Here is a 27,500-nt window from a genome sequence, read left to right as displayed (position 1 = left end):
GACAGGCACTGACCGGCTAGTTGACAGACACTGACCGGCTAGTTGACAGACACTGACCGACTAGTGGACAGGCAAGGCAAGTTTAGTTGTATAGCACATTTCAACAACAAGGTAATTCAAAGTGCTTCACATAAAACCATTAAAAGCATCAAAACACAAGACAAAAGAAAAGATTTAAAAACAATTAAGAACATTCCTTGAAACATTAAAAACAGTCATTAAAACACGAAGACGCAGTTTAAGAAATAAAATACAGTATTAAAATGCAGGAGGTTGATTAATATCCTTGAATCTGGTTCAGTTATTAAAGGCTGCAGCAAACAGAAAAGTCTTCAGTCTGGATCTAAAGGAGCTGAGGGTCTCAGCAGACCTGCAGCTTTCTGGGACTTTGTTCCAGATATATGGAGTAGAAGAACTGAACGCTGCTTCTCCATGTTTAGTTCTGACTCTGGGAACAGAAAGTAGACCGGTCCCAGACCACCCGAGGGGTCGGGATGGTTCATAAGATAGCAGCAGATCCCTAAACCATTCAGTGCTTTATAAACCAACAGCAGGATTTTAAAGTCAGTTCTTTGTTGGACAGGAAGCCAGTGAAGACCTCAGAACTGGAGTGATGTGATCCACTTTCTTGGTCTTAGTGAGGACTCTGAATCAGCTGCAGCATTCTGATTGACTTTTTACAGAGACCTGTGAACACACCGTTACAGTAGTCCAGTCTACTGAAGATAAATGATGGACACGTTGAGACATAAGTCCTCTAGTCCTCGATATGTTCTTCAGGTGATAGGAGGCTGGTTTTGTGATTGTCTTGATGTGGCTGTTCAGGTTGAGGTCTGAATCCATAACTACACCTAGACTTCTGGCTTGGTTTGTGGTTTTTAATGTCAGTGATTGAAGCTTTCAATCGTTCGTCCTCGATACCAAAACCAATTACTTCTGTTTTATCTTTGTTTAATTGAAGAAAATTCTGGCTCATCCAGTTGTTGATTTGTTCAATGCATTTAGCAGCCCATGTATGGGATTATAGTCGGCTAGTGATATAGTTCTGTAGATTTGTGTGTCGTCTGCATAATTATGATAACACACAGACACTGACCGGCTAGTTGACGGGCACTAACCAGTTAGTTAACCTACTCTAACCCACTAGTTAACCAGGTTGTTTACTCTTTCAGTTTGTTGAAGGTTCTTTTGAGAAATATCTGGAGCGTCTGGAGGACCCTAAGGTGAGTGTGAGTGCGAGTGCGACACAGACAGGCGGGGTGTGTATGTGTAACAAGCGGTGTGTGTAACAGGTGGGGTGTGTTTTCAGGAGACGGTGGGTCAGGTGGAGATCAAGGCTCTGTCTCAGTTCTACAGGTGAGAAACACTCAGGTACACATGATCAAGTCTTTCATTGACTACAGACAGTGACTACAGACTACAGACTTGTACTACAGACTGCAGACATGTGCAGTCTGTAGTACAAATGTGTTTTGTGTGCAGCCGTTGTTTCCTGATCTACCGTTACCCGGGGAAACCAGCCACGGTGATCTCAGAGGACGACTTTGTTGACAAGGTGAAGAAGTTTGTGTCGTTTATTGTATAAAAATCATCTCTCAGTATTTTCTACAATTGTTACTTTGTTGCCTAGGTGACGCTGTGTTGCTCCATCAACGGTCACTATGACATCGTTTACCCGAGGACTTACCCCGTCTCTGCTGCCCTCTGTCAGTGTGAGTACTGGTCACTGATTGGTGGCTTGGAGTGAGTGACAGCTTTAAAGGGACAGTACAACATTTGTGTGTGTGTGTGTGTGTGTGTGTGTGTGTGTGTGTGTGTGTGTGTGTGTGTGTGTGTGTGTGTGTGTGGTGTGTGTGTGTGTGTGTGTGTGTGTGTGTGTGTGTGTGTGTGTGTGTGTGTGTGTGTGTGTGTGTGTGTAGCTCTTTTCTATGAGCTGCTCTACACTCAGGTGTTTGGGTTTGAGGAGGCGGAGCTCTGTCAGGCTATGGAGGCCTTCAGGGTCGGAGGTCGTCGCTATAGAAACAGCCCATCAGTGTGTAGTGACGTCGACTTTGGGTATGACACACCTGAGGACCGATGTCACAGGTACGCACACAAACACACACATAGATGATGTCATGAAACAACATTCACCCAAACTTTAGTCCTGCAGCAAAAACATTTAACAAAAAAGCAGTTTGAGTCAAAATTGTATAAATGTGTTGTAGATCATTATAACTGACAATATAATAAGATACTCTTCATCATCACTTCCTCTTTGTTCTCTGTGTTTACTGAGTCACTCTTCATTGTCACTTTCTGTTTGTTCTGTGTTTAGTGAGTCACTCTTCATCATCACTTCCTGTTTGTTCCTGTGTTTACCGAGTCACTCTTCATCGTCACTTCCTGTTTGTTCTCTGTGTTTTGATGGCTGCTCACCTGTACTGTGACATCATGTTGTACTCAGGTGTGTGTTTGTTTTGCTCCACAGGGAGGAGGCGGAGTCGGCTGGAGCTGCAGACGATAAACTGCGCACCGTGACAGCCGAGACGAAGGTGAGGGGCCGACTCGTCATGATGTCATGTGACCATATCAGGGTGTTTTGTGGTGGTTAATGAAGAGTACTCAAGTTCTTTTCTATTTTGTTTTCCACTGCAGATAGCCGCCTCTAAATCCTGACTGAAAATCAAATTGTCTAATAAACTATAGTTGTAGTGTAAAAGATTGCATGTTCTATTTCAAAGCCAGAATAACGTGTCGCTTTAAAACAGCGAGAGGGTTCATGTTCACTCTGACAAGAAGCCAGTCAAATCTAATAATGAGATAAAGTACTAAAGCTATCATTATCAACGTCCACATGAATATTAAGATCACCTACAATAAGTACTTTATCTGTTTTTAAGGACTAAACTTGATAAGAACTCTGGACCTGAGACGCGGCACAAGATAAATATATAGAAGTGTTTTATTATACAATCCTAAAAGCTGCATTCATCCTGACCCGTTGTTTTTAATTGGTCAGCCTCCTGCTGAAGCCCCGCCCCCTTCCAGACTGTCTCTTCCTTATAAGGTCATGAAGTCTCTGGATGGAGAAGCATACAGAAACCTGGAGTTTGACGTGTGGCAGGACACCTGTAAAGGTACAAGTCCTGGAGAGGAACCTTTTTAAAACCTCAAAACATTCATATTGTATATATAATTTAGTTTTAAATATGAGCTCATATGTACTCACAATGATGATTTTAACATGAATCAATAATCAATGTTTATCTGACAGAGATGCAGAAGACGGACTACATGGTGTTTGCAGGGAGGCAGTACTTCCTGGGAGACAAGTGTCAGGTAACATTAATACTGGAACCACTATATCCAAATACTGCTTCAGGATCAGTACTGCTGGTAGTACAGCAGTAGAGTAGTTCTCTAAAGGATTCAATGTATCTCGTATCTTTTGTACTTGTAATTCTTTAAAGGATTCGATGTGTCTCGTGTCTTTTGTACTTGTAGTTCTCTAAAGGATTCATGTGTCTTTTGTACTTGTAGTCTTTCTACTTGTGTTTCACCTGCTTTTGAAACCTCCCTCAAGGAGTTGCATCGACCAATCGGCTTGATCGAGGTCAACATGATGGTTGTCATGTGGACGTCTCTGGGACGTTGTCCTCCTGTAAGACAGCCTCAGGTGTCTCCATAGTTCCATCTGTGTCTGTCTCAGGTGCGTCTGGAGCCAAAGGGGAAGTACTACAATGCCTTCATCCAGGAAGTAGGAACACACCCGTCAGCCGTCACTGTCTTCATCGAGGAGCTGGGAGAAAAGTAACACACAACCTGACTGAAACTAACTTGAGCTGAGAACCACAAAGACGTCTTTCATGTCCACATGTCCTTCTCTGTCTCAGACACCTGGTTCCTTTAACGGATCTGAAACAAGTCAATCCAGTTCCAGCCTGGAACGTTGCTGCTCCCACCAGAAAGGGAGACCTGGGTTCGTTCACTATGAGGTCCACTTTGTCCCCTCTCCAGATGTTTGGTCTAATACCTCATGTCTCTACTGACTCCATGTTTCTACTGTCTCTGTTGTCTTCATGTCTCTACTGACTCCATGTCGTCTTGTCTCCATGTCACCTTGTCTCCGTGTTGCCATGTCGCCTTGTCGCCATATCTTGCAATGTGTTGCCATGTCTCGCAATGTATTGCCATGTCTCGTTATGTGTCGCCATGTGTCGCCATGTCTCGTTATGTGTCGCCATGTCTCGCTATGCATCGCCATGTCTCACAATGTGTCTCGCCATCTGTCACCATGTGTCGCCATGGCTCGTTATGTCTCCTTGTCTTCTTGTCCTCATGTCTCACTGTCGCCTTGACTATACGTCTCGTTATGTCGGTGTCTCGTTATGTATTGCCATGTCTCGTTATGTCGTTATGTCTCGTTGTGTCTTGTTATGTGTCGCCATGTCTCGTTATGTCTCCATGTCTTCTTCTCTCACTGTCTCCATGTTTCTTCTGCCAGACACGGACCCTCGTGGTCAGCGACATCATCACCGTCATCGCTACTTCAGGAAGTCTCGTGGCAGCAACGGGTTGAAGGGGGCGGAGCTTCTAATGCCGCCGCCGTCCTACGGAGGCCCGGCTCCCTCCGCCCTGCCCCCCCGCTTCCAGCCAGCGGGCCACCCCCGCCCGCCCCCACCCCTGTCACCGGGAGCCATGACCTACGACCCCTACGCCCCCCCACACCACCACCACCACCCCTCAGCCAGACCTCCTCGCTACGGAGCCTCCAGGTGGGACTCAAGCAGACCAACACCTGAGTGTCACCTGTAGGTCACAAACATGTCTGAGGAACTCCTCTCTCTCTCTCTCTCTCTCTGTGTGTGTGTGTGTGTGTGTGTGTGTGTGTGTGTGTGTGTGTGTGTGTGTGTGTGTGTGTGTGTGTGTGTGTGTGTGTGTGTGTGTGTGTGTGTGTCATGGATTCCGGTCAGAAGCTCCACCCGTTTCCTGAACCGTCACTTGATTGGTCCTCAGTTGACCTATTACCACCCTGGCAGGAGATATTACCATGACTACGAGAGCTATGCCTTCAGGTCACGGTAAACATCACATGGTGACCATGACTTTGTGGTAGTCTAACAGGACTACCACAAAGACAAACTTTTGTTGTTAACGTCGTTTGTTGTTGTTCAGTCGCAGTCGCCGTCAGCTGGCGGCAGCCATGAATAAAGACGGTCAGTTTGGTTTCCCCCCGGAGGTCGAGGAAGAGGAGCCGTCCGACCTGGACGCGACCATCACCTTCTACCAGCTGGACGACGCCGACGGTGTCTTCCCTCCGCTGGCCGTGAGGAAAATACCTTGTCGTCGTATCTTCATGTCTCCTTGTCGTCGTGTCTCCATGTTTCCATGTCTCCTTGTCATGTCTCCTTGTCGTCGTGTCTTCATGTTTCCATGTCTCCTTGTCGTCTCGTCCTCATGTCTCCTAGTTGTCATGTCTCCTTGGCGTCATGTGACTGTGTAATATAATGTGGCTCCTCCCCTTCTCAGGGCCCCACTGTGGCCCCTCCTCCATCCATGGGAGCTCCGCCCCCTCCCACTGGCTCCTCCTACAGAGTTCAGAGAGGCTCGGGGCCCCTCCCCCCCGCTCCTCCTCCAGGGAGCACCCCCGTCTGTTCATCAGAGGAGGACCAGGAGGACACCAGTACTTTGGAGGACCAGGGTAAGTCCTCTTTTATTGTGGAGGAGTCAGCAGGCAGTTGTTCCATGTAATCTGATTACTGTGTGTGTTTCTGTCAGTCGAGTACACTGAGGATTACATCTACATCACTCAGGGTGAGTAAAGTTTACCTGTAAGTCTTCACTAAGGGACAAGGTCACAAGAAAAAGATGTGATGCAGTCTGAATGTGACCTGTTTTCAGATCAGAACTACCAGACCTCAGGTGTTTACTCTGCTGCTGAGCCCTCCACCAACCAGGTAACACACCTGACCTCAGACCTGCTGGATGTTTTCATACTGGGTTTGTGTTGTGGCATCTCAAATCTACAAATGAGACAGAACATGTTTTTCTCTTATTTTGAAAGGACGACCAGGAAAGAGGAACTGCTGACTCTCCACTGAGACCAGAGATGAACTACAGCTACACACAGCAGGTACACACCATGTTTACGCATGTTGCCCTCACCTACGTCTCACTTATGTCCCCTCGCCTACGTCCCCTCGCCAACGTCCCCTCGCCAACGTCCCCTCGCCAACGTCCCTTTGCCTACGTCCCCTCGCCAACGTCCCTTTGCCAACATCCCTTTACCTACGTCCCCTCGCCAACGTCCCCTCGCCAACGTCCCTTTGCCTACATCCCCTCGCCAACGTCCCCTCGCCAACGTCCCCTCGCCTCGACTGCGTCCCGTGATCCTCTTCCTCACCCCCCTCTCACCATCGTTGTCAACATTGTCACTTGGCCGACGCATCTGAGCTTCTCTTCACTTAAAACACAACGATAGCCGACTGAACTTCCTGAAATGGTTTGATTCTGAACTAATCCGTGTGTGTGTGTGTGTGTGTGTGTGTGTGTGTGTGTGTGTGTGTGTGTGTGTGTGTGTGTGTTCAGGTAGTGAAACCATTAGTCATTTGCTCTTCACCCTCCTCTTCCTCCTCCTCACCCTCTTCTCCATCATCACGTGTACCTGCAACTGCCCACCTGCCGGCAGCCACACAGACACGCTCAGGTACACACACACACACACACACACACACACACACACACACACACACACACACACACACACACAGCAATACAACAAATGTGATTGTGTTTTTTTTTTTTTTTTCTGTTCTTAGTTGCCATGGCGATTCCAGCCTCTTCTCCTTGGTTGGTTAATGAGTTAGGTGAGCCTGTCTGCACCATGGTAGCTCCGCCCCCTTACTCCTATGACCCTAATGGCAACGATTTACCCCGAGGTCAGAGGTCAACCAACATAAACAACACACTGTGTCACTTCCTGTTGCAGCTTCTCGTCTCAATTCCTGGCGTGTGCGTGTGTGTGTGTGTGTGTGTGTGTGTATAGACTGCAGAGTTCTCCAGTATTACTTCAACTTAGGAGTCCAGGTAAGAGAATAACTAACTCTGCCCCCCCCTTAACTATTTACTAACTAACCCCCCCCCCCCCCCCCCCCCCCCCCCCCTTCTCCTCTACAGTGGTACCATCAGAGCTGTTGGCAGCAGCAGCAGGCGTACCCCGCCACCTCGCCGGAGGCCTCCTACTCCTACCAGCACTACACCCCCTACCTGAACCAGGAGCCCCCCCTGCATGGTAAGACCTACTCACTCTCTGATTGGCTGCTGGGTGAGAGAGAGCTGTCAGTTCATTGGTGGTGTGACCACCAATCAGCAGCATCCTCAGCTCTTATTGTCAAATGTCAAACTGACACTTTTTACTGTACTTAATTAATGAGTTAGTTAATGCGTTAGTTTGAGTGAGTTAATGAGTTGGTTTGAGTGAGTTAATGCGTTAGTTTGAGTGAGTTAATGAGTTGGTTTGAGTGAGTTAATGAGTTAGTTTGAGTTGGTTCATGAGTTAGTTTGAGTGAGTTGATGAGTTGGTTTGAGTGAGTTGATGAGTTGGTATGAGTTGGTTTGAGTGAGTTAATGAGTTGGTTTGAGTGAGTTAATGAGTTAGTTTGAGTTGGTTCATGAGTTAGTTTGAGTTGGTTCATGAGTTAGTTTGAGTTGGTTCATGAGTTGGTTCAGTGGGAGCTGCGGTCACATGCTCTGACTGTATGAAGACAGAAGAACACATGTTGATGAAACGTGTGGAACATTGTATTCATGTTGCACCGCAGTGGAACGTTTAAATAAAGTCACACACTGAGCACAGATAGTAGAAATATAACTGATACTGTGTGAAGAACACTGCTGTTAACAAGAACCTGATCTGTTTAAAGTGATTCAAACCAAATGTTATTGTACTTCTGTTCATATAGCAGTACTTTAAAATACAAGTGAGTAATACACTACTTTTAATTCATTATTGAACTTTGTGCACAACAGTGAGATTAATCAAGATTAAACATTGTAATCGTTGCCCAGCACTAATTATTATATACATTATTATACTTCTACCCCCCCAGCCATCCCTCCTTTGTACCCTGAAACACGAGGACTCCATCAACCCCCCTCCTATTACCCAGAATCCACCAGGGCAGGAGACGGACAGACTGACGGACACAGCGGCGGTCTGTACTCTGTTGTGTCAGATAGTGAAGATGTGTGTGTGTGTGTCTATATATATATATATATCTATATATATATATATATCTATATTCTTCCTTCTCAAAACCTGCTGCCTACATTACCCACAATGCACCTCTCCCTGCTGACAGCAGTGTGGTAGGTTGTATTGTTATACAAATAAGCTTTGATATTATTATGGTCATTATTGGTTAATATTAATCGTATTATTAATAACAAAGATTATGATGATTATCAATCACACAAGAAGTTTTTAGATTAAACATGAGGTCATCGATGACCACGCCTTGTGATGAGGACTCATCTCTGACTCGACTGACATCACTGGAGGCTCCTCTGATCTAATGTGATCTGTTGTCTCCTCCATCAGGCCCCGCCCCCTCAGGAGAAGGCTCCTCCTCATCGACTAGCCCCGCTCCTCCAGGCACCGCCCCCTCTCTCCTGTACCAGGATCAGACGCCCCTCCCCTCTCCGTCGCTGCTGCACCTGCCGTACGAAGCTCCGCCCCCCGCCACTTACCTGCCCTCGGCCCCTCACCTCACCCATCACTCCTCCTACTGCCTCCCCCCCTCCGCCCACTGGGGGGCACTGCAGACTGGAGGCCACGCACAGCGGGTCTACTGCCCCGCCCCTAACTCCGCCCACGTGGTCGGTTATATCACAGCGCCGCCCCCCCACTACCTCTCCCCCCCCATCTAACATTTGTGTTCAATGAACAGGGCTAGCAGCTAACAAGTCAGCAGGAAAACCTTGTTTATCAAACAATAAAATAATAATAAAGAGCCAAGAAGACCAAAACAAAGTAAACATTTGAATGTTGAATAGACGTTTTAAAAATCTAAATTGAACTGTAGTTTTCCTGTGTTAGCTTCACATGCTAAATGTTAGCTGGTGGCTAAGTGAATTCGAAGTGAATCACTTCCTGTTCAAAAGGTTTGTTTATTTTTTTTAGAGAACCTACAATGACATCGAGAGTTCTCACGTTTTGTCAGCCAGCCAATCAGAGAAGAGAGGGGGCGTGGCCAGTCCCTGTTTATTGATGAGGGATCTATTTGTGTTGAGTTTTTGTTTTTTGTTTTTAATAAAGTTTGTGTTTCACCAGCAGATGATGATGCTTCCTGTCGGGTCACATGACCTTTCTCATGTCTTCACGTGCTAACAGGCTAGCATCCTCAGTTTATTTGGATTTAAACGTGTGTCTCGTTGTCGTCAAGGTAACAGCTCGGGGGGGATCTCCACAGTCCAGAGGTCCCGACCCCCCCGGGTCCTCAGAGGCCCCCTGAGCCAGCGGGGGTTGGACAGGTGAGTCAGGTGTTTCTCCTGTAGACCAATCAGAACAGCCGACCGCTCCAGATGTCGTAGCTCCTCCTCCTCCTCCTGCAGGGAGGCGGGGCACAGCCAGGTCCCGCCCACATCCACCAATCCTTAAAAAAAGAGGTAGTCGTCACAGGTGAGGTGATGATGCCTTCAGGGATGACTCGTAAACACAGACTGACGTCACATTCTATAGAAGCCCATTCCACCAGAAACAAAACTAAAAACACAAAAAATCTCACAGTTAAGACTTTAAATCTCAGTTAAGACTTTAAATCTCATAGTTTCTCTTTAGTTCTTGTATTTTTTTATGTCAATTGTATTTTTACTAACAGTAATGGGTTTCCATACACGTCCCACCTGCCACCACGCCGCGGCCGAACCTCTCTCCGGAGTCCAGGAGCGCTCGTATCTGGACCCGGTTCATCCCCAGAGGGCCGCTCAGCACCGCCCTCCAGTCCTCATCCTGGTCCCAGTCCCGCTGGGCGATGTGGACCGCTAGGGTCTGGTTCTCCAGCGGGGCCAGAAGGGGCCTCCAGCGGCTCTCCACCGTCTTCAGCCCGTCCAGAACCAGACCTGCGTACGGCTGCCGGAACGACAAGCACCGCACCTGGAGCGACATGTCTGCAAAACAAGCGCACCTTTAACAAATCACGATGTTAATACGTTTAATTCTTTCATTAATATAAATGTTTGACCGTTATTACAGTAACACATTCACTGTGATCATGTATTCTTTAATGAATTAGTGTTTGATTCTAAACAGAGGAACACTAAAGGAGCAGCTCTCTGAATAGTCTGGTAGAACGTTAGAACACGGTACTAAAGGAGCAGCTCTCTGAATAGTCTGGTAGAACGTTAGAACACGGTACTAAAAGAGCAACTGTCCGGAGAGAGAAACGGTCCGTTAATGTTCATCGTTACCGGTCAGTAAAGTATTCACGTCTCTCTTCTTCTGTTGTTCCCGCTGCTTTCACTCACTTCCGGTCCGAGTGAGTTTCTTCTTCTTCACGTTAAACAATGCGCAGCTCTGCTGCCCTCCACAGGTGTGTGTGGGTCTAATGGAGCAGTGTGTTGGATTCCATAGACAGTTGTGTGTGACAATATTTCCTATAATTTTGGCCATAAATGATGAATAGAGAGTATAAACTGTGACTGGAGCAATTTGTTTGTAAAAGTCACAGAATATTTTCCTGCTCTGCTCCACTCTGACCGTGATGTCATCACTCTAACAAGTGAATGGAGCGATTTTGCTCCGTTCGTGATTTTCGGGAAAATGGCAGGGCGAATCTCTGAGAAAAGACATAGCACACTATTCCCAATCAGGCCGCACGTTTTGATGTATTTTTTGCGCAGGTGTTGGCAACGCTGTGGGAGGAGAAGCGTTGCAAAGTTTTAGTGAAGATGGAGAATGAGAAGATTAAGGCCGCAGGATTATAGTCTACAAAGCACACTGACTATTATCACAGTATGATTGTGAATATACATTTCAAACTATAGATATGATTGATTTTACACAAATGTTTCAAGACAAACATTTTTCTCCCACATTCCCCCTTGAGTGACTCGAGTCACTCGTACTAGAAAAACATTAGAACCTCCCGCTGGTCTTCAGGTCTTCAGGTCCATGTACTTTTGTTTCTTCTATGTTTAAATTTTCATTGGTCGGTTATCTAACATAAAGAGCTTATGCATATGTTTGTGGACCGTCTACTGTCCTAAGTTTGTCATGTTTTCTCTGTAATATTTCACTGTATTGTTACTGAATCAGTTACCTAGTTAACATACTAAGTTTACTTTCTCTTCTCTTTTAACCTCTAGCTGTGGTTCTAGACTCTTTTAGAGTGGGATCAGGATTAAGGTATACAAGTTATATCTAAAAGAACAGATCCCCTCTTTGGCCATTCAAGTATTTAAAATGTATCAAAACAACACATATCACCCAGAATGGTTTATTATGCATATCATTAATCGATGTTGTAGCTATCAGTGGAATGTTAACTTCAACATGTTGAAATAAATCTCCTGAGATGAGATGAGACGCCTTCATCTCTGGTTAACTGTATAATGAGACAAGTCAGTGAGGTTCATAACAAACAATAAGCAAACAAACAATTTGTAAGAAATGACATCTAAGTATTTACATTACATTACATTACAGTCATTCAACATTGGTAATCAAAAGAACTACTAGTCACCAGAAGTCATAAAGTACATTTCCTTTAAACAAGCATCTAAGAGCATGAAGCAGAGCATAACTCAGAGCCAAAGTACAGAAACAAGAGAAACAGTTAGTGCTATAAGTTATACGAATACAATAAGTGTAACAAGCTAGTATGAATACAATAAGTGCAACACGCTAGTATGAATACAATAAGTGCTGAGTGGAAGGATCAGGGTAGCACTTCCTGAAGAGGTGGGTCTTCAGCCTGATGAAAGATGGGCAGCGACTCTGCTTTCCTGACGTCAGTGAGAAGTTCATTCCACCACTGAGGAACCAGGACAGAAAACAGACGTGATCGGGTCGATCGGCCGCCGGGACCTCTGAGCGACGGGGCAACCAATCGCCCCGAGGCAGCAGAGCGAAGTGGTCGGGCGGGGGTGTAGGGCTTAACCGTGGCCTGGAGATAGGAAGGAGCTGTTCCTTTCACTGCCCTGTAGGCTAGCACCAGAGTCTTAAACTGGATGAGCTCTTACAGGGAGCCAGTGTAGAGAACGGAGAAAGGAAGTTGTGTGGGAGAACTTGGGGCGATTGAACACCAGGCGAGCTGCGGCTTTCTGGACAAGACCAGAGGTCTGATGGACGACGCCGGGGCTCCGGTGAGTAGAGAGTGTCAGTAGTCCAGACGGGAGATGATAAGAGCCTGGATGAGCAGGGTTATTATATTAACATTATAAACATTAAGAATCAACTGTTTTTAATATATAAAAATTACCGATGCTGCTGCTTCTTCTGCTTCTTGTCCTCTTTGCTGCTGAATGAAGTCAATGTCTCCGCTGAGGGACAAATACAGGATGAGCTCATCTTAAACCACCTGCTGGTGTAGCTCCGGGATCGGGACACATTGAGGTGTTCACTGGTGTCCGTAACCAACACAGTCCCTGAGCCACCAGTGACCCATGGCTCCTCCCCACAGTCCTCCTCTGGAGACCCATGGCTCCTCCTCCCCACAGTCCTCCTCTGGAGACCCATGGCTCCTCCTCCTCACAGTCCTCCTCTGGAGACCCATGGCTCCTCCTCCCCACAGTCCTCCTCTGGAGACCCATGGCTCCTCCTCCTCACAGTCCTCCTCTGGAGACCCATGGCTCCTCCTCCCCACAGTCCTCCTCTGGAGACCCATGGCTCCTCCTCCTCACAGTCCTCCTCTGGAGACCCATGGCTCCTCCTCCTCACAGTCCTCCTCTGGAGACCCATGGCTCCTCCTCCCCACATTCCTCCTCTGGAGACCCATGGCTCCTCCTCCTCACAGTCCTCCTCTGGCGACCCTTCGTCCTGCAGCGAAGGAGCATGGTGAGGAGAAGCCGGGAGGCTACTTGAAGAACCAGCAGACCGTAGCAAAGTGTAAGGTTTTAGTCTGTCATAATGAACAACCTGCTCCGGTCCGTGGAGGTCCAGAGGACTGCCAATACGATAGATGAGTCCCTGTTCTCCTTGAGAGTCCAACACAGCCAGGACCCAGAAGGGTCCCTTCCAGTGGGGAGCAGGTTTCATGCGGTCCTCCGTAGGAGGCGACGCCCCTCAGCCAGTATATCCGATTTACTTGAAATTTGACCCACATGTCCAGCTCCGCTAGATCTACAAAAAAGCCTCTCAGAACCCTAAACTCCGATGACTGAAATTTTCCACCATTTTGAATTTTTTTTGCAAACTCCTCCTACACGCTAGGTCTGATTGCTACCAAATTTGCTGTGGATCATTATTGGATCTACATCATTAAAAGTTATTAAAAAAATGTCATTGCGTTTAGAGGATATGGACCAATGAACTTCTAAGGGGTGTGGCTTGTACATCAGTACACATAACTTAAAAAACATTTGGCGTAATATCACCAAATTTGCAGCATATGTGCACACCCTGCATACTGTTACATACCCTGCAATTTTCATTCAATTCAACCACTACAGGGGGCGCTACAGTAATTCACCCATTTTCTGCTTTTTTGTGATTTTTCACCATTTTCAGCCTTTGTACTTTAATTAACTCCTCCTACAGAATTTATGGGATCAACCTCAAATTTGGTCAGGATGCTGGTAAGACCTTTGTGATGAAAAGTTATTAAATTTGTGAGTTTTCAGTGAAGGACCTTGACGTGGCGGGGCGGCCACTTTGTGCCTTTTGCCATGAAACAGGAAGTTGTTGTAACTCCAAGGAACATTATCCAATCTGCACAAAATTTATTATGCATGATGTTAGTTCAGGTTTGACCACATTTCAATGCCAAAATCTTCACAAAGTCATAGCGCCACCTACTGGCAAAAGGAAATGACAAGTTTTATACTTTGATGTATTCCTCCTAGCCAGTCATTCTGATCAGTCTCAATTTTAGTATGAATAGTCTTAATACATTGAAGATGCTTCATCGTGAATATTGTGAGTTTTCGTTGAACGCTGTTACCGTGGCAACATATCATTCGCCATTAAAAGGAAGCTTATTTTTCTGTGGCTTTGGATGCTCAAAAACTCATGGAACTTTGTACATGTGTCATAGGTAATGGGAAGACATACTTTATATGGGTTTTTGCCTTGGCCGTTTTGAATTGCCTCCAAAGCGCCCCCTACAAATTTTCTAATCGCTACGTTTCACCTACATGTATGACATTTAGAAGGCACATGTATCCCATGGAGACTTACATAAAAGTCTCTTGGGACCATGCTCTAAACCATACCAGAAGTCGGCTATTTTGATTTATGTGTGAATTTTCCCTTGATTTTGTCAGATCCACTTCAAATGTTGTCAGTAGAGTCTCAAGACCTTTGTGATTAAAAGTTATCAAAAGCTTTACGTTTGGTTAAATATCTTAGCCGTAGCAGGTGGCTACTTTACGTGATTCCCCATCAAAGAAGCTGATGTAACTCAGCTGGACTCGTTCCAAACGGTCCTAAACTTCCCATGCTTGATAAGACTGATAGCCTGAGGATGTCTACAAGCTCATATCCACTAATACTCACAGCGCCACCTGCTGGCGAAAGGAAATCTGCGGTTTCTGACAAACAGCATCCGATTGACATGACTTTTACACAATGTCGTCTACAGTTGTTATAGAGCAACATAATACATGTTTGACCGTGTTCTGTAGCGCCACACAGTGGACACAGGAAGCGGTGGACTATTTGCAAAGCATCATTTCCTGCGTCACGCGGTCCACGCAGGAAAAAAAACACCCCCAACGTGTGGGAGGATGCGAGGGCCCGTTCATCGCTGCTCGCAGCTTTAATTAATATTATGTTCATTCATCCAAAAGTCTTCAACGGATCTTTAAGTTAAAGTAGTAAAACCTGAAAGTCCTGCATTCAAAATTAAAGTCAAAGTACTGAAGTATTCATTTCTGAATTTCACCGAGGGATCAATAAAGGTTGATTGTTTTCTCCAGAATAATATATAAAAGTGATTCATTTGTTGATTACATTTTGTTGTATTGATCTGAATGTGATCGTCAGCAGTGTGAGTTTTTACAGAGGAGGAGACTCTCCCTCCTACACAGAACACAGAGACACTGAGGAACCAGACCTGGACCAGAACCTGGACCCAAACCCCGGATAAAGAGGTTCAGTGAATGTGGTGTTGAAGGTGTGGAGGTGGATCAGTGTGTCAGAGGAGACTCTGTAGAAGGACAGAGAGCCAGCAGGACAGTCCACATACACTGCTACTCTACCAGAGGGGGGGGGGGGGGGAGGAGGAAGAGGAGGGTGAGGAGGAGGAGAAGGAGGAGGAGGAGGAGGAGGAGAATAAGGAGGAGGAGGAGAGTCGTGTTCTTATCTTATTGTGGCAGACAGAGTAACCATCATCATCAGAGCACTCCAGACTCCAGGACTGAGCGTTCCTTCCAAACATACAGTCTTCATCGTCTCCTTTCCTTGTGATTCTTTTGTAACTCACTGATATATAAACGTTTCCTCTCCACTCGACCACCCAGTGACAGCGACCAGTCAGACCAGTTGTACACAGCAGCTGAGGACAGGAGTCAAACCTGTCTGGATGATCAGGATATGACTTATCGTTATACACACGTGTCACCTTCCTCTTGTTGCCAGACAGTTTGAGTTTTCTGTTCACTGTGTTTGTGTCGATTGTGAGTTCACAGGAATCTGAAGGAGAGAAGGAGACATGAAACAGCATCAGTTCATCATCAAACACAGCTGATGTGTTTATTTGAGACTTGATGAATCAAAGTGAACACTCACACTTCCTCAGACCAGGTTTCTGCCACTGATCTCCAGCAGGTTCAACCCTGGAGGAAGAAACAGAGTCAGAATGAAGCTTCATCATCATCAGTGATCTTCATCATATATCAAACGTATCTTATAGAAACGTAACGAACCTCAACACAAACGAGACAAACTTGATACGTTTGTAAAATGTTCTATAAACACTTTGACACAGTTGTCTATTTCTTTCATGCCAATGCTAGCACCTCGGAGAAGAAGAGCAGAACAGAGTGCAAGAGTGCAGAAATATTGTACTCAAAAGGTGGCTAAGTCTCAGGCAAAAATCTATTCATCATCACAGACAGACAGCAGACGTCTGTAGATCAATAAAATATGTTTTAAGAAGCAACCAGCTTCACTAGGAACTTTATGACACATCACAGAGAATCATAGAGGGTGCTGAGGTTAAAAAGGAGCTCCACAAAACTCTCTCATAAATATCTGTCTCTTCAGCTGCTTTAGATGTTCCACTTTCTTCACCAGCTGTAGTCTCTAGATGTGTCTGTCTGCTGTTTGCTGCTGAGCAGCTCGTGTACAGTGAGTTTATCAGAGCTTGTGTGATAAAAACAGCTGCTGCTGATGAGAGCAGTGAGAGTGAATCACTAAACTGTGGGTCGTAAAAAACAAATATTAAGTTGGAAGGTGAAGATTATTTATTGTTTTAGATATTAACTTGTATATTAAGCAACATTTAAATGGTTATCAGTAAAATAGAAGACAAATCCTGACCTGAGGGTTTCCAGCTTACAGGGTGAACTCTCCAGTCCAGCAGACAGCAGCTTCACTCCTGAATCCTGCAGGTCGTTGTTACTCAGGTCCAGCTCTCTCAGACTAGAGGACAGGGAGCTGAGGACTGATGACAGAGCTTCACAGCTTCTCTCTGACAGATTACAGCTACTCAGCCTGAAGGAGAGTTAGTGATGAAGACAAACACAATACTGTTTTTTTTTTTCTTCTACAATGTAAAATACAACATTTCTGTTGAGTTTATAAATTGAACAACCGAGAATTAGAGTTTCAGGTGCTGAGATGATTTTTACCTTTTATTGTGTCCATTACTGGATTCTAACAGTGATTAATGGATCCCAATCCCAAATAACTTTTAATCTTAAATGAAGTGTTAAAACAAAGTGATTTATTTTTTTATTTCAAAGCTGCATTAATCTGTGGACTTGCAATGAAACTGAAGAAACAATTTGCATGTTTTTCAATTGATCAACTAATAAATGTGTTTATTTATACTCACAGATTTATAAATCTGTCAACAGAAGACTTTCATTAGTTGAGAACTACTCTGCTCATGTGATAAAGCTATTAACGGCAGTTATCTGGGTACTTACAGAGCTTTGTTGGAGGCTTTGACCACTGGCAGCAGCCTCAGAAGAGCCTCCTCTGAAGCAGAGTATTTCTTCAGGTCAAACACGTCCAGGTCGTTTCCTGATAATGAGATGAAGACCAGAGCTGACCACTGAGCAGGAGACAGTTTATCTGTGGAGAGACGTCCTGAACTCAAGGACCATTGGATCTCCTCCACTAGAGAACCATCATTCAGTTCATTCAGACAGTGGAACAGATTGATGCTTTTCTCTGGAGACAGATTCTCTCTGAGCTTCTCTTTGAAGTACTGGAATGTTTCCTGATTGGTCCGTGAGCCGTGAGAATGGCGGCGAGGGAGGAAATCATTTAAACGTTGTTAGAACAAGCTGCACAGAAGTTTCTGGTCCAGGTCAGCGGACCTGCTCATGCTCAAAGATCTGCCCCTCAGAAATATACCCCAAGGGTTTCAAGAGCATGGCTGTCAACGCCTTTGTAATTCTGGATGATGAGAACTCATTAGCTGGACCAGAGTTCTTCAAACTGTTCAGAGTGGAGAGCAAACCATCTCATTCTACCTCAGAATGTTCTTTGGCATCGTAGAAAGAAGGCAAAGAAGGCAGAAGGATTCCAGATCGAGTCACTGGACTACAAAGTTCTCACCTCTCTCACCACTAATTGAACACTAATTAACACCAAGCACCAGCCTACATGAGCCACATCTCCATCACATTGCCAGGCACATCCCAGAACTGGACCCTAGAAGCTGAACTACTCCTGCTACTCAGAAGAGACGTCCTTCGAGCACGGATCGACCCGGGCTGGGTAGTAATAGGAGAGGTGTGCCTGGATGATGTACATAAGCCGAGAGTCAACACGTTCAAGACCTTCATGCTGGACAATGATTGCCATTACATTTTTCTAAACCCTGAACAAGCTTCATGCATGTCAAGGAGACACAGCAGTACTTTAACAGCCCTGGCAAGGGAACTAAGAGGATGCTGGGACAGACGGTATTCAACCTAACTGAGCATGACAACAACCTGGCTGCATCAGTGAAAGACATCGTCTTCTTCATGATAAAGGACCCAAACGTCTACAGACACGACCTTAACAGTTGAGAACCACGGCAGTCTTTGCCGAACAACAAAGTGCAGGTAGTCAAATGCTTTGCATCTCTACAATGAGCCTTAAAAAAAACAAAAAAAACGTGAGATGCAGGAACAGTATGCAGCATTCATGGAGAATATCTTTGAATCAAGCTGCCATGACTTTGGTGTCTTCCTAGATGACTCTTTACAGGTCCTGACCTCAACAACTCCCTCCTTGTTGTCTTTTTCCAACTTCTGTTTTTAATGGCACAAGGACAACAACATCAACAAGGAAGTTGTTGAGTACCGGATGAAGGTCAGCGTTTTTTGGCAACGGGCCATCTCCTGCTGTGGCTATCAACAGGCTGCAAAGAGCCATCAGAGAAGGTGCTCAGGAGCATGAGGCCGATACTTCAGAGTTTGAGGAAAGACTCTTTTATGTTGACCATGGCTGGGTATCCGTATTATCTGAAGCTGTGGCAATCGACCTGTTCCGATGAACGCAGGCATCACTCGCTAAGTCAAACCTCCACTTAAAGAAGTTTGCTTCAAACTGTCATGGAGGCCCTCCCGTCTGAACATCTTGTTTGGCATTTTCTTTATGGAACTGAATGTAATGCTTTTGTGGAGTCATAACGTCTCTCACAGAGGGTATTTCTGAAAACATTTATCACACTTTTTTCTCTCAGGGCTTCCATACAAACCAGAGAATACAGCAGCTTTACCTTTGCTCTGACAGGCGGATGTTCCTCTGATCTCTAAAGTCTCTCCAACATCAGCATCATCTGTGTGAGAGAAGTTACAGTATGTGTTATTTCATCACTTTGACTTATTACCTATTTCTTATCTTCAAGTTAACCCTGATTGGTAATTAGTTTGTCTTCATTTTTCAGGTTTGAAACATGTTTCTGTGTTATGTGCTGTAGGTTACATCATTTTGTCTGTGATAGACGATTAGTTGGAGTGTAATCGCTGTGGGACATTGTCAACACAGCTGTAGCTCCACAAACCATTCTTCATTTCTAGCTACAATTATTCATTCATTCAATTATTACACATGGTTCTAAAATGGGGTCCATCCAAACAACAGACCTTAGTCCTGCTCTGGGAGATCACAACCAACACGTTCACCTACTCTGTGTCGACCACAATCAAACATTCACCCGACATGGAGTCTCAACTGTCTACAGTGTTTTTGACCCCCTGTGGGGAGGGTCACCCCTCTGGATCAAAAACTCTTCAACCAATCCATGTGTGTCCATGTGTACGTCAGACGTTAGGACTGAACTTCCTGCTGTAGCTGCAGAAGTGAAAGTGTTTGCTGCAGGTCTGATGATGTTGACTCAAACTCCACAAAATGAAACTTGTACATTTTAAATAGCTTGTTGGTCATTTTCTTTTATGGAACTGAATTCAACCCTGACCCCAATACATAAACTCTCCATCAATAATGTGCAGGATACTACCGCTTTGTTCAATCTCCATCAACGCATCAACCTCATGTGCATAACAGCAGCATTTCATCTCACTGGTTAGTAACTCAGCTATTCCTACGAAAAAGAATGCGCCATAATTCAGAGGTATCCCACAAAATCATTTCATATGTTATCTACGTAATCATGAACGAGGAAGTATGAAGAGCACAAAAGCCCACACAGGGTGAAAGGTGGATGGGTCCAACAAACAGCGACCTTTGACCCAGCAGACCGCTGTTTGTTCCGCTCTGAAGCAAGAAGTAGGCGTTGATTTATTTGTTACGTAACCTGCGTTCTTTACTGTACTTTGCGTACATAATAAAGTATTTCACCACCTTTTCCCTAAAAGTGGTTCATGATCTTTTCCTAAACTAAGTAGTTTCTGTATTACTGTATTCATGTAATGAGCAGAATTTGACACGTGTTGCTGGAATTTAGTAGGAAAACGCATAAAGCTTTTTGTAAAGTATCATACGACTCATTGTATGATACGTTGATCACAGTACTCACATTAATATCTCAGTGTCTCAAACCAAGGAGTAAAGAAAAGATGACTAAATCAGGTAGCGTCAGCACAATCTGTCCAATAATAATGATACATCACCTGAGCCTTTTCTCATATTTAAGACCCTGTTCCATCACAAGTATTGTGTTGCCCATTTTAACTCACTACATCAAAGTACAAATGACTGAAATGTGACTGACCTTCTGGTCCTGATCTGGTGTTTGGCAGACTCTGCAGCAGATCATTCCTGGGTATCTCCTGTAAAACCTTCCTGGTCACCGCTAGAGCTCCATGAAGTTCAAAGGTCTGCACCATCAGATCCACAGTGTCCTGCCTATTTGCCTTCTCCAGCTTTGACTTTTTGATATCTTGGTAAGGTTCCATGAAGCCATGCTGCTGCAGACACCAAGTGAATTTCTTAAATTCATCTTCTTTTAAATGCTCCAGAGTGTTCAAAAGGTCCACTGACGTCATCGTGGCTCCCTGCTAGAATCTGTCTGTTTCGTCACCTGAAGGAAAAACTGTTCAAATTATGTTGGAACCACAGAAACAATGGAAAGTCAAGTAGGAGTCTTTGTTTTTGTGGATACAGGAAGTTAAACACATCCATGTGATCGCTCACAGCTAGTGATGTACTTCATACAGTGATGGGAGGAGAATGGGTCAAACAAACAGGACTTTCAAACAGGGGACTGGTGTTCCAGACCAGTGTTCTTGAGTAATTGGTAAATGGACTGTACTTGTATAGAGAGCTCTTCTGACCACTCAAAGCGCTTTAACTCTACGTGTCATCATTCACCCATTCACACCTATGCATACTCTTATGACAGGTCCCATCAGAACTATCTAACAGTCATACACCGTAGGCACAGCTACAGGAGCAATTTGTGGATAAGTGTCAAAGGACACATCTACATGAACTAGCGGAGCCGGGTATCAAACCGCTGATCCTCTGATTGAAGGTCGTTCCTGCTCTACCACTGAGCCACAGTCGCCCCTAATGAATGACCTGTTAACTTATTTAACTTCAGGTACTTGAAACTATGATGTTTTTCCTAAAACTGTCAAAGGTTTTGTTGCATAACTCTAACATTAAGTTCCAACACGTATCCGCTGTGGCCACTAGGCTATAAAGAAGTAGGTGGGCTGTGGACACTAAAGCGTTTCTACTCACTCTTGACACCGGAGCGTGAGCCTCCACAGATGGAGCGTGAGCTCCGAGAACACATGAAGACATTCATGATCAACGTGATGTTTGTTACATTATTCTCTGAAACACCAGAGGACGAACAAACAAAATGAACTGTGAAGAATCAAAAAGACAACGAGTGAAACCAACTAAACTCCATGAACCAACCTCCATAATGAAGAGGAGGGATTGTAATTAACTGTAAACTCATATCTCATATTCATAAACTACTTTATCACCTTCATACAAACCCTGTAAAGAAAGAAGTATTAAATGTATCATAAAGAAACAAAGGTTGAACATTCTGTAAACTATTGGATTTGGCTGCTAAATATTTACTCACATGTAGATTTTGAACACTTCCTGTTTCTAAAGCTTCTAAAAGTGAACTGACCTTCTTTGTAAAATCCTCAGACATGGAAATAGTGTTTTAATCAGTGAACTATTTGTGACAGTCATGTGACTCCGCGGCGCATGCAACAAGTTACAAAAGTCCAGTGACCACTTAAAGACTCTTCACACACGACACCAGGCAATAATTATGTCACTTTCTGGTGCCGGCTTCACTACAGCGAACTTCTGGGAGTGTGTTCATTAGGCTCCACCCACTCTACCCATAAAGTCCAATAGAGGGCGGAGCCTGTGTGAGTCAGAACGAAGGTTACGATATTGTAACCCTATAGTTCTATAAGCACAGGCTGAGTCTTCTACCAAAGGGGTCCTGTCACTCCTAAGCCCACTGTTCAGTCTGCATGTTTTCTGGTACACACTTCCTGATTGGTCAGCTATGCTTACACTACTTTTATAGTGAGCATATGCAGCTCGTTATTGGAGTAGATTATTACCCATTACATCATATTCATTCAGTCTGTAGTTGTTGAGGAAGTGTGTCCACTTTTGATGAGATGAAGTTTGTTACACACACCAGCCAATGAAAAAACCTGACAAATAAAACACAGTGAATACAACATAAGCCCCGCCTCCTAAAGTCTCTGACATCAAAACATGAATTTTCCTGAATTTGTCTCCAGGTGAAGACAACACTGTTAAGTGTGTAGTTTTGATCAGTCAGAGAATAAACAGTAGACTGACATGTTTCTGTGTCTGTGTATGGCTCCGCCCTGGTCTCCTCCCGACTCCCTCCTGATTGCACTCGTTCAACTCACCTGCCCAGTCCACCCAGCTGCCTTCAATCTACTCATCACCCAGCAGCGTATCTACCCCAGTTCCTCTTCCACTTGCTGCCAGATCATTGTCGTTTCAACCTGCTCGGTATCCAGTTCGTTCTCGGCCGCTCAGTGTTTTTGCATGCTGAGTTCTGTTACCGTTATTCTCACCACGTCTCCCTCTGCCTGCAGTTTGGTCCATCCTCCCGGTTCCCCAGTCTGCCTGCCCTGCCTTGTCCTCCACGTTCTAACCCTCACGTCCTTGGATTCCCTGCTAAGTTTCCCTTTGTGTTCACGTTCATTAAAACCTGCTTTCACTCTGCAATCTGGTCATGTCTGCATTTGGGTCCACCACACCACCCCATGACAGAATGATCTGGCCCATAATGGACTCAGCAGACCATCGTTTGGTGCGCATTGCCCCACAACTTTATGACCAGTTTGGGGAACCCGCCAGGCCTTGGGAGGGCCTCGGAGTGTCCAGAAGGCTTACCTTGAGTTGATGGACCACCTTTTCAACCCTAGGCGACAGAGGAAGAAGAAAGGTCAGTTCCCGTCTCCGCCAAACCGCAGCGACCAGTTCATGCCGCTTCCGAGAGTCCGAGTCCTGTTCCCCGTCTGATCCCCGGTCTCTAGAGGCAAGGTAAGTTTATTTGTATAGCACATTTCAACAAGGCAATTCAAAGTGCTTCACATAAAACCATTAAAAGCATCAAAACATAATGCAAAAGAGGAACAACATGAACTAGGTCACTTCTACATGAGACAAACGCATCTATGAAGGTAGATTTGTGTCTTTATTACGCAAACAAAAATGTTTTGAAAGCAAATTTCTCGCACTGCAATCAAAAATCAAGTTTGTAAGTGAAAATATATAAACTGAGAATAAATTATTTGTTAGTTTTGCTTATGAAACTATAATTTTTGGTTGCAAAACAAAAACCTTTGCTTTAAAAACCAAAAGCTACGGTTTCAAAACCAAAACGTAAAGCTACGAGTTGAGTGTTGTAGTGGGCGGGGCATATGCTGCTGAATGAGTCAGAAGTTTCTATTGGTGGGTTCGACTTGGATCCCGGCATCTACTTCCACTGTAGAGGTTACTGTGATGAGCGGCATGGAGGTAAGTTGACATTATATTGCTCTGGTAGCGCTTCACTTTGTTTTCATGTTGTTAATGTCGTAGAGTCTCTTCTTTTAAAGAACGACATGAGGTGTTGTTGACATGAAGCTTCACTTTCTGCGTGCATGTAACGTAAGTCGAACTCACCAATAGAAACTCCTGGCTCATTCAGCAGCGTATGCCCCGCCCACTACGTCCAAACTCAACTCGTAGCTTTTTACGTTTTGGTTTTCGTTTTGAAACCGTGGCTTTTGGTTTTGAAACCGTAGCTTTTCGTTTTGAAAGCAAAGGTTTTTGTTTTGCAACCAAAAATTATAGTTTCATAAGCAAAACTAACAAATAATTTATTCTCAGTTTATGTATTTTCACTTACAAACTTGATTTTAGATTGCAGTGCGAGAAATTTGCTTTCAAAACATTTTTGTTTGCGTAATAAAGACACAAATCTACCTTCATACACATCTCCCATACGATAAGTTTCCAAATAACAAAATATCATAATTCCATAACTGACCAGAGAAAACGGCTGCTACTGATCGTTAGCTACGTGCTAGCTCCGGAAGAGCAGCATCAAAAAGCATGTCCACTCGACACAGATTACGGCGATATATTCCATTTCTCTCCCCGGTAAACCATCGCAGAGCTGTTCAGCATCAAACACAGAAAAGTCACACAGCTTTATGGAATATTGTACTCACTTTTGGTCGAGTCTCAGCGAAAAAATGAAATATTTCCGTACTTCCTCGTCTCTGTAGCTGTGTCTCAATTCAGGGACTGCATCCTTCGAAGGCTGCATTCGTAGACCGGTTGCGTCACAGCGCTGCGACTAGACCGTCCTTCAAATGCAGCCTTCAGGTCCCAGATTTGGAGGACACATCTGATGGATCCTTCGCGGCCCAGCATATCCCGAGATGCATTGCGTGCCGATGAAGATTTTATTTGAACCAACATCGCGGCGATTGATGCGGGAGCTGGAGAAGCCGCAGGATTCACTTTTAAATGTAAGTATTGGGTTTCAACTCACTAGAATGTCACCGATACTAACGTTAAAGCTAAATAAGCGACCTTATAACATCACATGTGTTAAAATGATCGGTTAAGTTTGGTGACGTTCGTAACTGACGAGCTAACTAACGTTAGCTGCTGCGCTACAGCTCGTCTGCCTGCATCCGACCGTAGTTTGTAACGTAACTTTTAGTAACGTAACTTTCAAACCTCAGAGGTTCACTGATATCTGACTGAGATTGTGATGATTTTACAGATGATTTATACTTCATATTAACGGACCAACGTGAGCTCAGGTAGACCGGTTATCAACCTGAGATATCACTTTAAGTCCAGTAACGTTACAAACGGTGAGATCAATTACACTGAATTTGAGTCTTTTGTTAATTCTGTTGTTTAGTTACAGGGAGTCAGGAGCTGAGGGGAGAACGACGGACAAACATTCAGCAACTATGACTTTGAATTAAGACATTAGTCCATTTGTAATATCTACATTTGACCATCCTATACTTAAGTTACAGTTACATTATCTCTCATCCTGTACTTAAGTTACAGTTACATTAGTTCTCATCCTGTACTTAAGTTACAGTTACATTAGTTCTCATCCTGTACTTAAGTTACAGTTACATTATCTCTCATCCTGTACAAAGCCTTCACTAATAACACAACCAGTAGATCCTTCTGATGTGTTATTGTTACTGTCACACAGATGTCAGTTATGTCACTTTTTTCTTTTATTTATTTAAATTGAAATAAGACATCCATGTAAATGTGTTCTGTGTGTATTTGTGTTTATTCTGCTGTGTAAAATGTGTCAATCTCCTAAGTTTGCATCCTTGTGTTAACTTTATTGATAACAGTTTAACTTTTCATAATTTTCTCAATGATTTGGACAATTTTGGAGAAAATGTGCCTGCAGGAGGGGGGATTTATATAAAACATATAATGTATGTGCATATGTGTTACTGCAAGTTAATAAACCTGTTTGCTGACATTTGTTTTGCTGCTGTTAATGTTTAACTGCCTTGATTGATTTCCTCTGCCTTAGGATATGTGTCTTTCTTTTCTTTCTTACTTATTTGGTTTGATTGTAAAAGTACTTTACAGTGAAGAACAAGAGTAAACTCATCATGGATCAGATCCGGATTGCTGTAACGGTCGTTAATCTTTATGAAGAAGCTGAAGAGGAACAACTGAGCTCTTCAGCTGTGGTTTGTGGTGCTGTTGCACTTTACTGGGTCATACTGAGAGCTGTTATGTCACAGTACCCTGCATTAGCTGTATCAAGGTCAAATAAAGTACAGGGGAGGTTTGATACAGTAACAGCAATAAATATGTTAATATTAAATGGATTAGCCTACATTCCACGTACACACCTACCGTTTGTCTTCTTGGGCCTCAACCATTAAGGGGTTGATCATCAGTGTGATAGTCCTCATACAGTTAAATGCACAAACATCACTAGACATTAAATCTAAGAAGTACCTGAACCTCCTCTGTCTCGTACGTCATTGTTCATTAACCAGGACAGACTTCAACACAACAGGACCTTTCATATCGATCATACAGTCTCATAAAGGCTACAGTGACTTTTGGACTCTGATAAGATAGGTGTGTGTTTTTACACTGCCTGTCGAGCAATAAAAGAAATAGGAACCTTCTCAAGCACAAGCAAGCACCTGGCCACACAGGTCAGATATTAGAGGGACATTTCATTCTAGTAGACTTCAACAATTCATATCAGACAATTCATATTTAGAAATAATTATTTATTATTACTACAATTCAAAGTCCCTTTCAAAGATATGCACAAATCTAGGACCATGTCCCGATCCGTGCCGTGTTCTGTTCTAAAGCTGACTTGAGACCAGCCTTCAGACTCTCCAGGAACAGCATCAACATGCTGGTCCAGACGGATGGCGCCATCAACTTGAGGTACTGGTCTACTGGCTTGCTTGTGGAGCCTCCTACAGTAAGTTTTGATCATTTGAAAAAATAATTTGAACCTGAACGTTCAAGTTATGGTCTTGAACATTGAAAAACACAGCAATGTATTAAAAATAAGTGAATGAAACGTTTTTTTGGGTTGAATATAATTTGATTCAGTTCTGGAATTTTTTAAATACATTTATTTTTTCACTTTCATATATATTTTGATATTTGAGGTTTTGTATTTTTCAGTTGCAGGTTTTATATTTTCAGATAAAAAAAAAAAAAAAAAATTCGGTTTCAAATCCTTTTTTCACTTTCAGATCGTTTTTTTCAGTTCAGACTTTTGACCCTGATCTAGTGTGGGGGCGTGGCTTCAACTGAGAGGGGCGCGTCATCATGAGTGACAGCGTCACAAAGAAGCTGAGGACCTTCCTCAACAACGTTGCCTTCAGGTAACGTGGGCACCGCGAGAATTATGATTGAACACTTCCTATACACCATATTCACGTGAATGCAGAGGGGAAAAACTTTGAGCGTCAGCTATCCTGAAGGAAACTTCAGAGGGAACCAGCTACTGGTTCGATTAGTCTTTCGCCCCTATACCCAGGTCAGACGACCGATTTGCACGTCAGGACCGCTATACCCTCGCCAGGCGCATATTCTCCACCTCACACATCACCTCAATTCTATTGCCATTGTTGTTTATAGGTTATGTTCACATCTGTGTGTTTTTATATATATATACACTTTT

General features: G+C 44.1%; 3 protein-coding genes across 10 annotated transcripts in view; 1 reads left to right on the top strand and 2 right to left on the bottom strand.

The window, feature by feature from the left end:
- The window catches only part of LOC137866701 (UDP-N-acetylglucosamine transferase subunit ALG13-like), an 11,805-nt gene extending 2,731 nt beyond the window's left edge, over positions 1 to 9,074 (top strand). The window contains exons 3-25 of one of the 5 annotated variants that reach the window (XM_068702762.1): positions 1,173 to 1,223; positions 1,310 to 1,356; positions 1,483 to 1,555; positions 1,631 to 1,712; positions 1,920 to 2,085; positions 2,471 to 2,534; positions 3,002 to 3,119; positions 3,257 to 3,321; positions 3,692 to 3,792; positions 3,876 to 3,961; positions 4,487 to 4,757; positions 4,959 to 5,063; positions 5,158 to 5,308; positions 5,512 to 5,683; positions 5,761 to 5,796; positions 5,884 to 5,939; positions 6,047 to 6,115; positions 6,571 to 6,688; positions 6,801 to 6,848; positions 6,971 to 7,068; positions 7,159 to 7,273; positions 8,091 to 8,195; positions 8,582 to 9,074. In XM_068702762.1, coding sequence (XP_068558863.1) covers positions 1,173 to 1,223; positions 1,310 to 1,356; positions 1,483 to 1,555; positions 1,631 to 1,712; positions 1,920 to 2,085; positions 2,471 to 2,534; positions 3,002 to 3,119; positions 3,257 to 3,321; positions 3,692 to 3,792; positions 3,876 to 3,961; positions 4,487 to 4,757; positions 4,959 to 5,063; positions 5,158 to 5,308; positions 5,512 to 5,683; positions 5,761 to 5,796; positions 5,884 to 5,939; positions 6,047 to 6,115; positions 6,571 to 6,688; positions 6,801 to 6,848; positions 6,971 to 7,068; positions 7,159 to 7,273; positions 8,091 to 8,195; positions 8,582 to 8,910 — 2,526 coding nt within the window. In that variant the 3' untranslated portion in view covers positions 8,911 to 9,074. Of the gene's footprint in view, positions 1 to 1,172; positions 1,224 to 1,309; positions 1,357 to 1,436; positions 1,556 to 1,630; positions 1,713 to 1,919; positions 2,086 to 2,470; positions 2,535 to 3,001; positions 3,120 to 3,256; positions 3,322 to 3,691; positions 3,793 to 3,875; positions 3,962 to 4,486; positions 4,758 to 4,958; positions 5,064 to 5,157; positions 5,309 to 5,511; positions 5,684 to 5,760; positions 5,797 to 5,883; positions 5,940 to 6,046; positions 6,116 to 6,570; positions 6,689 to 6,800; positions 6,921 to 6,970; positions 7,069 to 7,158; positions 7,274 to 8,090; positions 8,196 to 8,581 lie in introns of those variants that run through there. The other 4 variants (XM_068702761.1, XM_068702763.1, XM_068702765.1 and 1 more) reach the window with 4 other exon arrangements.
- Positions 8,941 to 26,325, bottom strand: LOC137866705 (protein EOLA1-like). 2 transcript variants are annotated; one of them, XM_068702771.1, is made up of 3 exons: positions 26,303 to 26,325; positions 9,886 to 10,149; positions 8,941 to 9,635 (listed from the first exon to the last, which is right to left on the bottom strand). In XM_068702771.1, exons 2-3 carry the CDS (start codon positions 10,145 to 10,147, stop codon positions 9,421 to 9,423), a joined length of 477 nt encoding a protein of 158 aa, XP_068558872.1. In that variant the 5' UTR covers positions 10,148 to 10,149; positions 26,303 to 26,325; the 3' UTR covers positions 8,941 to 9,420. The 2 variants fall into 2 exon arrangements, with proteins under 2 accessions (XP_068558872.1, XP_068558871.1); XM_068702770.1 differs by lacking the exon at positions 26,303 to 26,325 and adding an exon at positions 10,450 to 14,788.
- On the bottom strand, positions 11,462 to 24,881 carry LOC137866704 (tripartite motif-containing protein 16-like). Of its 3 annotated transcripts, XR_011102127.1 has the most exons (9): positions 24,511 to 24,881; positions 23,186 to 23,324; positions 20,538 to 20,846; positions 19,083 to 19,142; positions 17,293 to 17,389; positions 16,682 to 16,855; positions 15,929 to 15,975; positions 12,462 to 15,832; positions 11,462 to 12,389 (listed from the first exon to the last, which is right to left on the bottom strand). XR_011102127.1 is itself a non-coding variant. In XM_068702769.1 (8 exons), the coding sequence occupies exons 3-8, from the start codon at positions 20,809 to 20,811 to the stop codon at positions 15,396 to 15,398; spliced, it is 1,089 nt and encodes a 362-aa protein (XP_068558870.1). In that variant the 5' UTR covers positions 20,812 to 20,858; positions 23,186 to 23,324; positions 24,511 to 24,881; the 3' UTR covers positions 11,462 to 15,395. The 3 variants fall into 3 exon arrangements, 2 of the variants coding, with proteins under 2 accessions (XP_068558870.1, XP_068558869.1); XM_068702769.1 differs by having other exon boundaries at positions 11,462 to 15,832; positions 20,538 to 20,858; XM_068702768.1 differs by having other exon boundaries at positions 11,462 to 15,832.
- Positions 26,326 to 27,500: the final 1,175 nt, after the last annotated feature.

The sequence above is a fragment of the Cebidichthys violaceus genome, unplaced genomic scaffold (assembly GCF_023349555.1).
Source record: "Cebidichthys violaceus isolate CVI_PGR_0920_01 unplaced genomic scaffold, fCebVio1.0.p SCAF_88, whole genome shotgun sequence".
Taxonomy (NCBI): Eukaryota; Metazoa; Chordata; class Actinopteri; order Perciformes; family Stichaeidae; genus Cebidichthys; species Cebidichthys violaceus.
The sequence above is the reverse complement of the archived record's forward strand: the minus strand, read 5'-3'. Positions and strand labels throughout refer to the sequence as shown.